The sequence below is a fragment of the Fringilla coelebs genome, assembly GCF_963513975.1.
Source record: "Fringilla coelebs genome assembly, chromosome: 2".
Classification (NCBI taxonomy): Eukaryota; Metazoa; Chordata; class Aves; order Passeriformes; family Fringillidae; genus Fringilla; species Fringilla coelebs.
In genome coordinates, this window is record NC_140029.1 from 76,556,770 (window position 1) to 76,568,993 (window position 12,224).

The 12,224-nt window shown below is 35.4% G+C and overlaps 1 protein-coding gene across 1 annotated transcript in view; it reads right to left on the reverse strand.

Moving 5' to 3' along the window:
• The window catches only part of DYNC2H1 (dynein cytoplasmic 2 heavy chain 1), a gene marked incomplete at its 5' end in the record, with an annotated part of 143,228 nt that overhangs the window by 41,158 nt on the left and 89,846 nt on the right, over positions 1-12,224 (reverse strand). Inside the window, 2 exons of the mRNA XM_084226347.1 lie at positions 9,866-9,970; positions 11,744-11,955. Coding sequence (XP_084082473.1) covers positions 9,866-9,970; positions 11,744-11,955 — 317 coding nt within the window. The remainder of the gene's footprint in view (positions 1-9,865; positions 9,971-11,743; positions 11,956-12,224) is intronic.

Here is a 12,224-nt window from a genome sequence, read left to right on the forward strand (position 1 = left end):
AGACCATGAAGCTAAAAGGAGTGCCAGAAGAGGTGGTTGACTTTAACCCTGACAAAATTCAAGGATACTGGAAAATGACAGCTATTTTAAAAGAAACAACTTCTCATACGCAGAGCACCAACCAATATACTTTCATATACACAGCACCAGTCCTATGAGAATGAATAAGGGTATTTGAAGCATTACATTGATTCACTAAATTGGTAAAGAGATGTTTTCTAGCTCTTTTTGTTAGAGCACAGTACTGTGGCTTCCACTCCATTAATGGCACAGCACATTTCTTTCATGCATCACCACAGGTGTATTCAAAATATGCCCCATATATCAAAATTCCTTTTAAGTACTCAGATCTCTCTGTTGCAGGATAATAAATACAGGTTGATATTACTCATCAATTTCTACTAGAGACTGTTAGTCATGTATTTGTGATGTGGAATGTAATAAATGTCAGCAATTAAATGCTCTGAACAATTGAAAGGTTATATAATTGCTGCATTATTTTAGGAAAATAAATTCATGTTCATCTGGAATCTATAGTAATAACATAAGATTTTCAATAATGATGCAAATTGCTTTTCAATAATGAAAATACTTTTCAATAATTATACACATATTACTCTATGTTGCATAATTAGAATTACAGAGGAACAGTAAATATAAAATTCATGCTCTGAGTCCTGCTGAGCTGGATTATGAAAGAGAAAATTGTGTTTGTTGACAAACAATCAAGAAGCTACAGCTATCATTACAGCTGCACCTTGAAAAAAAATCACACACCACAGCCCACCTATTCTACATACAGTAGAAATTCTGCAGTCAGATGTATGACTGCAATATTGGGTGGACATACCCTAACTTTTCTTTATCTTACTTGGGTAATGACCACCATGGATTTTTGGTGTACAAACTCAAGCATGATCCAGCAATTTGAGAGTTGCCAGTGTCCTCATACACCCTCCCCTACACCTTCTGTCTCTGCTGCTTTCAGAAACAAGGCAAAAAGCATCACTGGAACCATATATCTGATCACAGCTTTAGTAAGACAGAGAGGAGTTTTAATCTAAGTAAAAGGATATGCAAGGAGTAGTAGGAAGAGGTACAGAATCAGCCAGTGACTTGCTGAAAAGAAAAGCACATCAGAAACTAAGTTTAAAAAAAAAAAAAAAAGTCAACCCAATGGTAAAAAGCCGTTTTATTGAAGTCCGTGAGATCATTGCAATCACATTTAATGAGGCAAATTTTGCTTCAAGTTTCCTGACCTTGATTTGTCCCTTGGCTACTTTACTAGATTGCTCTACACTGGTCTTCATTATTAGTTTAATATTAATTTCAGCTTGAGAAATATCCATCACATAATAAAAAATTGTTTTAAAAAAGGTAACTTTCTCCCTACAAAATTTCTCATTTTCAAGTACAGACAGAAGAGCAAAAGTATTTATTTTAAATAAATACTGCATTTAGTCACTACACTAAGGGTCAATTAGCTAGTCCTTTTGATTTTTGATGGATTTCATAAAAGAAATTGTTGTTTCTCTTTAAGCAATCCCATCTATGATTCAGAATAAGATTTCTGTGCTAGTATTAATTCCTGTGGAGTATTCAATTTGGCAACATGTTTTTGCCTGATTTTTAAACTTAACATTGTTCAGATACCATAATTTATAAGTCATGCTGATGAAACATGTGAATATTAATTCCCTATGTTGAGTTTCTGCTAGAACAATCTCTCAAATTTTCAAATTATTCAGCTGCCATTCATGATGACTATGAAATGTCACCGTATGAATCACAGAATGACAGAATGGTTGGGGCTGGAAGGGACCTCTAGAGATCATCTAGTCCAACACCCCTGCCAAAGCAGGTTCACCCAGAGCAGGCCACACAGCATCACCTCCAGACAGGTTTTCAGTATCTCCAGAAGAGGAGATATTCAACCGCATCTTCTCTGGCAGCCTGTTTTTATGTCAGTTTTATTCCATTTTTATGTCACCCTCATATTTAGGAAGTTCTTCCTCAGATGGAAAATCCTGTGATTCAGTTTGTCCCCACTGCCCTCTGTCCTGTCACTGGGCACCAGTGAAGACATTCTGGCCCCATCTTCTTGATACCCCCCCTTAAGATATCTGTAAACATTGATAAAATCCCTTAGTTGTCCCTTCTCCAAGTGAAACAGACTTAACTCTCTCAGCCTTTCCTTGTAGACAGATGCTCCACTCCTCCCTAGGCATCACAGCCCTCCCTGGAGCCCCCTCCAATAGCTCCTCATCTTCCTTGAACTGAGGAGCCCAGCCCCGGACACAGCACTCCAGATGTGCCTCACCTGGGCAGAGTGGAGCAGCAGGATCACCCTCTGAACTGCTGGCACTGCTCCTCCTGATGCACCCCAGGATCCCACTGGCCTTCTGAGCCACGAGGACCCTGCTGGCTCAGGGACAGCTGGTTGTCCACCAGGACCCCCAGGTCCTTCTCTGCAGAGCTGCTTTCCAGCAGGTCACTCCCAGTCTGTGCTGGTGCCTGGGGTTATTCTTCTCCAGGTGCAGGACCCTGCATTTGCCTTTGCTGAACTGCATTAGCTTTCCCTCTGCCCAACTTCCCAGCCAGTCCAGGTCTCACTGAATGTCAGCACAGCCCACTGGGTATCAGTCACTCCTCTCACATGAAAATAAATATGAATACAGGCACAGATCATTCCTAGGCATTTTTAAATACTCCCTGCAGTATAACACTCTGCACTGGAGTTCTGTACAAAAACCAATTTGGATTTATAGCAGTGATCTGTAAGATGAGATTTTTACTGAGATTAAGAAAAAACATACAAGCTTTACACTATGTCAAAGAACTGCATCAACAAATTTTTCATGGGAATTACAGCTTACGAAATCTTAAATTAAGAGTTACCTTTTAGTCACAGAAGCCCTCTAAATACCATTATTTGTAACTCTGCATCTTTACATTTCAAAATATATGTGAAAAAGCTGTATTATTAATGATGACTTCACTGAAGGAAATTTCTGAGGTGCTGTTTAACAGCCCATATTGCAAACACAGGTAAAAATTATTATTTATATTTTTATATATATGTTGAGGATAGCCATGAAGTAAACTGCAGGCTTAAGATTTTGGACTTAAGGAAATAAGACACTAGTTTAATGGCCATAAGGGAGAGGGCAAATATGATACAGAGGGAAAATTTGAGGCAGTAGAGTGGACTGCACATTAATTTCCGTTGATTAAAAAAGGAGAAGTAAATGACTATTTTTGAATGAGCTTCAGAACAAGTCCCCTCATTGTGTAGAAAGGCCAGGATTTTTAGCAAAATGACTGAGTAAGCACAGAATATCTCTGTGGATTGAAAGGTAAAAAAAATAAGGAACATATAAGAAGAAAAATCAAGGACAGTGAAAGAACTACTCAGCCAATTCAAGATGAAACTAGAAAAGCCAAAGCCCAGCTGGAGATAAGACCACAAGGAAACAAGTAGGGGTGAAATGGGTTTCAACACATGAAAAAGTTCAAAGAGAACATGGGGCATTGGCTAAATGTAAGAGAACATAAATGAGGCATGGTACATAAAACCATGTATTCTAAGCACTCTGTGCATGGTGTAGGAAGTAAATGAGCAGATAATATTGGGAAATAAACAACCCATGCAAAGAACATGAACACACTCATACACTAACAAGGACTTCAGTCCAGCTGTAGGCTGGTCACCAGTGGTGTTCCTGATGCTCAGAAGTGCGGCCAATTCTGTTTAATATCATCATCAATGATCTCAAAGAGGAGATTGAGTGCACTCTCAACACCCTGGCAGACAGTGGGCAAGTCTCACAAGGTAAGCCTCACAAGCACACTCTCTGCCATTAATGTGAATGATAGCCTTGCCTGAGGATGATAGTGGTGGGAACCATTCACTTGCTTTAGCAGTTGAATAAAATAAAACTGGTAACGAACAAATGAAATTTGAAACATGTTGGTCTTTCACTGCCCTAGAAAATAAAACAAGCAAAAAAATATGTCTACTAATTAATAAAATCCCTATTTTATTTTTGAGACAAGCTCTATAACTTGTATACTTTAGGATGTTGAAATTTCACTTCCTCATCCTGAACTTTTCAATTTGAAATGGAATACTTAGATATGAAATGCAAGTGTAACAAGTATATTTACATTTTTACAATACTCAATATGGAAATGGCAAAAAAACCTTTTCAAAATCCTGTTCTAATAGAAATCAAATTTTTCAAGCAGTCTAGTTTTCAGAAGAAAAGAAACCCTCTGTATTCTGAGTAAGCAACACTTCATAGTTACAGGTATTTTCCTTAATCTCTTAAATGCTCATTAAAATGTTCATTATATGAGTATTAGAAATGCTGCTGACATTATTACAAAGCTTGACTCAAAGGTCAATGGAAAGAAATAGGTAATTCCAAAAGGTGATTCACTCCTTTATTTTAGATGCCTATCTACGACTGGCAAAAATTATTCCCTGTAGCTGCTTGTCTTCCCTTAGTAATAAAAAAAAACTGGATGACTAGCTAAGAAGAGGTGGATAATATTCATATGATTGAAGGTAGTTGAGAGGTACTACACTGGGGTTTCTTTGTTTTAATTTCAATTGGCTTTGAATTTGGCTTATCATATTTTTCTATCATAGTACCTAAATACTTAAAAAAAACCAAACTAATAAGAAATTATTCGATTATCAGAATCTGAAGATGCTTGAATCAATAAATATATCACAAGTCTTTTCCAGCAGGATTTAAACAAAATCTCCTCTAAAAGCTGCACTAGAAATCTAACAAAACCTCTCTGTGTATTTCAAAGATAAACTCTAATTCACAATATCTGTTTTTAAAATACCATTGACTTGTGGGAAATGTTACAATAATATCTAAATAAAATATTTGGTGTTAACATGGGAGGTATTTTAAGAAACATTAAAACACTAACTGAAGATAATATCAGTGAATGAAACAGGATTTCACACATCTACATAATTCACTCCATGGCAGGCATGAATTCGATACCTTGGAGCTGGACTGTAATACACAGGGAGCCTAGATAACAATCAGATTAGGCACATAGCTCTGAGAAAAAATTAAGCTTTGTTAGATGACTATCACCCTTAGAAAATATTTTTTCTATTATATTAGTTTTGCTGCCAACTAGTTAAAAAAAAAATGTCTGTTCTGGTAAACAAAAGGGGAAGCTTGTGACTTCCAAGCAAGAAAGAAAATTTTAAAAATTAAATCAGAAAAATAAATTACCTTATATTCTCTACCCTGTCTTAGAAAATGATAGACAGATTTGGATTCTATTTAAGACTATAAAATTAGTATGGAAAAGGTTCTTAAAGCAAGTAATTTTGCTGCAAAATCTGAATCACCTAAACTGTAGGGTATCACATGTCTGGTTGAAAAGCAAATAAAATTACAAAGGACAAAATACAGGAGAAGAAATACTTCCAGCAAGTTCAGCTGAATTGAACTGGAACACAGTTAATATTTAGGTTATAAGTATTCAGACCTAAAAATTTTAAATTCATATATAAAATCTACAAATAAATAATTTTTGTAGTATTTCTTTGAAAATCTGGTGAGAAGCTGCAGTCTGTGGACTCTTCAGCAATGAGTCCCAAAGGATTATTTTACATCTCTGATGTCCTTAAGCATTTTGAAGGTGTATTGGGTTGACCTTGGCTAGCCACGATGTGCCCACCACAGCTGTTCTATCACTCCCCTTCTCAGATAGGGAAAAGAAAATGTAAGGAAAGGTTCATGGGTCAAGCCAAGGACACGGAGAGATCGCTCACCGGTTACCATCAAGGGCAAAATGGACTTGAATTGTGGAAATAATTTAATTTATTGCTAATTAAATCAGATTAGGATAATGAGAAAATAATAATCTTCAAATGACTTCTCACCATCCCTCATTTCTTCCTGGGCTCAACTTCATTCCTGAAATCTCTACCTCCTCCAATCTGAGTAGTGCAGAACAACAGAGAATGGGGGCTGTGGTCAGTTCATCACACATTGTCTCTGTCTCCTCACTCTCTTTCCCTGCTCCAGCATGGGGTCCCAATCATTTGAGACAGTACTCCATTAACTTTAAAAAGCAAGTTCAATTAGGCATGCACAATTAACCTCAGGAGGTCACAAAATGCTACTGAAAATCTATAAATTTGCCTTCTACTTGTGCCATCACTGGGATGGTGGACATTAAAGAATCAAGATGCTGACCAAGTACAGGGAGACTGCAACTATCCTTTATCTTTGCATGATAATGTGAGAGAGTACTCATTCATTTATGAAAATATCCAAAGCAACCTAATCTTCAACCTTACAGAGACTTAACCTGTCTCATATGATATTCTCTGTGAAGCATTATAATGTGTAAAAGAATGCTGAATTCCTGAGACAAGATATTATTAGAATTATTAAACATTGTACTGTATACAGAAACTAGCAATGAGCAAACCACGTGCTAGCTGTATTTATTATCACTGGCAGTCATATCTGAAGAATCTTGTGCAACTTGCCAACTACTGATTGTCTTTTTTCTCAAAATAATTTACTGCATTATTGAAGAATGTTTAGATTACCCAGTTGAGTAATCATATATAGCTACTACTTACAGGCTGCAGTCATTTGCATTTGGCAGGATTTGTTGGGATCAGTCAGCACATGCTACACTCTCTAGAGTGCCTGCAGTGAATATGTCTGCTGCGCAAAGAAAGGAGACAAACCAATGCCTCTGCATTTTCATTTCATTCTCCTACGGTGGTTAACTGGCAATAAGTCTTTTTAGTTGCAGGTATGGTAAATCCTGCACAGAACAGGATAGTTCTTATTGCTTTTCCAGGGTTTAAAAATACATACGCAGGTCTGTCTGTTTCAATCTGTCAAAATTGCATTTATCACATAGGATAACTTTTATTTTGATGATGACACATGTATAGTTCTATTACAATTACAATGAAGGATGAGATTTATTGATAAGAATTCATAAAAGCACAGAACTAAGAGGAAGAGATAAGTCCACTGGCACCAGAAGCCCACTATGCAAGAAGGTCACTGGAGAGATATCTAAATTGCTGATGCTTCTCATTGCACAGGAAGCCTAAAGCAAAGCTCCACATATTTTAATTACTCACTGGTTATAACTTAGAATGGGAGCTGGACCACCTGAATATAGGCCAATATACAGGCAAAATACAGTATTTCTCAGATCAGGAGGAAGAAGCATGACTGTAACCAAGTGGTGACGACTGTTGCGGAGTATGAGGAAACTGAGCTGCAGTACAGAAACTTTCTACTGGTGTACAAGAGGTAGGATGAGGTATACTGACTTCCACAGCTGCACTGGCAGTGGAGATTTTTTCTATTTTAATGCACTGTTGTGCAAAGAGAACATAGCACGAGATGTGAGATTATTCATGACCATATTCAAGATAAGAGTTGCATCAAAGGCTTATTCCAACATTAGGTGAGGCAGAAACAAAGAGATACAGCGAACTCTAGAAATACAGGCTCTAAAACTTTACTAATCTTCATCTACTTAAAGCAACTGAGCACATAATTCAGAAAAAACCACTAAGTCATGCTTCTAAGAAGATCATGACTTTTTAAATATAATTTGGTTACCTGTATGAATTCAGTATTCATTCTCTCTGAATTACACTACAGAATACTGCAAGACATAATTTCTAATAAATCAATTAGTAATTCTCAGTGTAAAAATAATATTGGTAGTAATATTCAGCTTTTAAATTAGAGAAGTTCTCTGCTGATAAGAAGCTGTGAAGATAGTAACACAACAACACGTGCAAAATTTCTGAAAAAAGAGCCTTTATTTTTATTAATTTTTTGGGGTTGCCTAAACACTGGTAATGCATAGGCTACAGAAGAGATATCTGCATGACTTCAAAATGCTGCACTGTGCTGCAGCCTGTTTCTACAAAAGTGTGTTGCTGCAGCAACACGAGCTATCACTTCTAGGCATGAAAAATTAATAATATTCATAGAAAGTCTAGAGAATCAGTGAAGTAGTGGACACGGTACTACATTTCACCTTTCTAATGCTAGAGATGTGGCAGCTGAGCTGCTATCAACTGATTACTGACTATCCTTGTTCATTACCTTTAGCTTGGTAATGGATTTCTGAGAAACACTCCTGCTAGAAAACAACCACTGAATTTCCAATTATGAACCTTGGGATCACCTATGGATCTAAAACAGCTGCCAAACTGTCAGAAATGGAAAGGGAATAGGATTCACAGTGAGGACGAAGCACAGTTTAAGGAAAAATCTTGCATTTCTGTTATTTAAATTGCCTAAAACTTAAAGAAATACTGCAAAATACTATCAGAAGGATGAGAAAGTATCTCATATGACAAAAAAACCATCTCACAGAACTGAACCTAGAGCAGTCTCAAACTTTCAAGATTATAACCCATAGTTTATAGCTTATAATCAATGCTATGGCAGACCAGTTCAGCAGAATGTGAGTTTACATGTAAATGCACTCATTATCTATTTCCCTTCACACAGGAACTCTGAGTCTATTCTGATTTTCAAATATTAGCATTTTTAACAACTGCAGAGCAGATTTTAACAAGTTATGCAAGCACAGCTGAAATAATAAAAATAATCAGCAGTCTACAGTGAATCTGAGAGAAACAAACGCATCTAAATGGATGTTTATGTAAATGATTTTAAGACAAAATCAATGAGAGATACGTTTAATCTTGGAGCATGTATTAGCTTTGTATCAGACAAGTTCTTCAGTTCATCCTATTACCTTATGCAGCTTCATCCTACTCATTTGTCTTTACATATCTTTATGCTTGCGTGTTCTAAAGACACCACAAATAGTTTAACAATACAGCTAAGAATTTAAGTGAGCAGAAATATTTAAACAAATTTACCAGTACTATATTTGATTGGCAACAAATGCAATACTCAAAGGCTTTTCTTTTTTTTTTTCAGTAGATCAGAGGTCTTACACCAATAGGAAATTACTGCTTGGAGACCTTTTTAAGTGACTGCTAGCAAACAATTAGATACTTTTCTAAAAAACTGCAATTCTTAGTTGTGAATTCATAAGAAATTCCAGTTATAGGGAACTTCCAACTGATTTTGCCAAGAATTTTTGGACCATATGATCACTGAAGTTTGATTCTATATGATTCTATGATTCTATAATTTAACTTTTTCCCCTCTATAACTTGTCTGTACATAAGACATCACACCAGGGCTGGGCAGAAAATTACAGAGCACCTTGATATATACACCACCTCACTTCACAATTCTGATTTAAGAGCCTCAAATCCATCAACTTTCATATTATCTGACAGAACTAATTTACCAGTCAAATAAACTATGCTAATGAGTATTTAAAAGATTTGTACTGTTTAAATGCACCTATACAGTAATTGTATGCGCTCATTCAGACTTCACTTTAAAAATCATATTTCTAATTGGAATGGAATTTTTGATTAATTGGAAGAACTCTGGAACTTCTGGAAAAATTCTTCAGAATTTCTATTTCAGCAAAAGCATAAAATCTTACCTATATTCCATGTGCAAAACTATTGTAGCACTTTTCAATGTAAACTGAATAATACTATTGGATACTTTCTCAAAAATTAACTGTTTATTTAAGTTCTAAATGTACACGCCGGTAACTAAAGATTAAATGTTATTATATTAAAATATTTTATGGATAAAAGTCAAAATATTAAAAAAATACACCGATTTACTCTGACTTTCTTATGGAAATGGCATTTATGAACAGGGGGTTGGGTTCTTCATCTTAAAATGGCTGCAGAAAAGATTCAGAGGTCAATGAAAAATGCTAACTATACCTGGGAACTGACGATACGCTGTGATGAACGAGCAATATTAGCTGGCAGGCCAAAAAAGTCAGGTTTATCATCTTCTGGGAGGCTTTCAATAATGTGACGATAATCCTGCATAAGAAGAAAAGAATGGACAGAACAGAGGGAAGGTTTATTCTGCTCATGAAAATTAACAGCATATGCTAAAAAGAATTTCATTAAGTGCAGAGCACAATACAAAGATTAAAATAAGTATATATGACATGATATATTACGGTACTCTTATAGATGTCTTCATTTTATTTATCAGAACCAATCTTCTTTTATATAAGATTTCCACTCTAAAAGACCAAAAAGCAATTCTGATTACAGTAATGCTATCAAATGAAAACAAAAATATGACAAGAATGTCCCTGAAAAGTAGGTACAATATTTCTGTTGAAAACTTAAAGGTAAGATTAATGACAATGCAGAAAAAAAATACTTTGGTATTTGGAATTCTAATAAGAGTATAATACATATTTATAAAATTAAGATCACTCACTTCTATTTAAATCTACAAAAATGCTCACTCAAAGAAAGTGAAATAGTTTAGATAAAAATAGGTTTGCATAATCATTGGAGATGCAGAATAGCATCGATAGTGGTTACATTGTAATAGTGTAATAGTCACTAGTGATGCTCTTGCACAAAACAGACAGAGCCTTGCAGACTAAGTTAGACTAATGGTGTTGGGCATCTCTTTTATTGTGATCTAAAGGCAAAAAATTAAACTAACGAATCATAGGTTGGAAGAAACTTCAGTGTTTACAATCTGAAAGTCTGGCTACACGCAGTTGCTTATGTGCCACCTGCATTTTGTCTTTGCTTGCAGGAGCACGCGCTGGATATGCACAATTCACTTTAACATGAAATTTCACTTCAGAGGTAACAACAGTAGCAGAACTCTACACCAAACACTGAGGAAATACTACTTGAAGACACAGAACCATAAATTCTTACATACATAATCATATAAGATATTGAGAGATATTAAATGCTGTGCAAGCTGGAAAAAAAGATTAATCTACTTGACCATATTATCTACAAGAACAGAGAACAGCCTGGTTTGTTTATCCCTTTTGTTTTTTATGATATTAACTCAGCACATCTATAGTAAATAAAAAAAATGGTCATAATAAAGTAGTAAAAAAAGCCCAAACCAAACCTGAGCAGTCAGAATCCAGGTAAAGAATGCCAAATCACAGCAATTTACTTTAACCAAGATAATACTATTTATATATGTTCATATTAGAGGTCTAGGCTGGAGTCCTCCGTTAGAATGCAAGTGAACCTTAATCACAGTAACAAAAATAATTATATTGGGAAAGGACAGGGGGACATCTGTTGTTTAGACTGTTGAATTCCCTCTTTTACACTAGAGAAATACTGAAGGAGAATCAGAATCCATTTTTATGACCAAATAAAATGCCATATACCCTCCATGGCCTGTCAGCAGATTGTCAAAATGTTGATGTATTTTGGAAACAAGAAGGTATATTCAGATATATTCAGGTATATTTTCCTGTTTCATCCAGAAGTTGTAGGAATATTTAGCAGTCTTTAAAAAAAACAATGTTATGTTAAAGTACTAATTATATAAAAACATAATTCTATCTTTGTCATAAATTAACCCAATTTCTTTTACACAACTCTTCACAGCTAGGCTGCTCTGCACCACAGTCCAATCAGAAACCATAAAACAGAATAGTAAACTGACGGAGTTAATGCTCTGCACAAAAGAGATACTTTTCTGAAGAAACAGAGGTATCCTTTGGATTGTAACTTGGGTTTTCTTTGTGGAAATATTTCCAAAATAATTCTTGAAAATGAATTATTGTTTAGGTGATAGAAGATTGTACCTACCAAAATGCTGCAGGAATTCGGTAAAGAGATGGAACATGGGAAAGTACTCATCTTCTTGCCTCTGGCATTTAAACTGCCAATGACTCGTGAATTGAAAAGCTGCTCCAAGTAGGACCGAAGAACTCTCATATCAAAGTAATTATCTACACGACCTCCATAAATTGCATTTTCAAACAAGCCATGAACAAATTCCCACTGAAAATCTTTGGAACCTATGAATTAATTAATTAGTATTAGTTTTGTATCACTGAATAGCATTGCATTGTAAGCATTTCTTCTTGTCACTGCAGTTCTTTAGGGTAATAAGAACAGATGAACACATCAAATAATTAAATTGTAATTGTTTTTGTATATGACCAAATAGTAAAAGCCGCAGGAACTTGAAAGAGTTTGTAAATATTTGGCATTGAAAAAATGAACACTTGGCGTGTTGCAAATGAATTATTAGAAATTTTGCTTTAGACTTGAAGTGGTTTTTGAA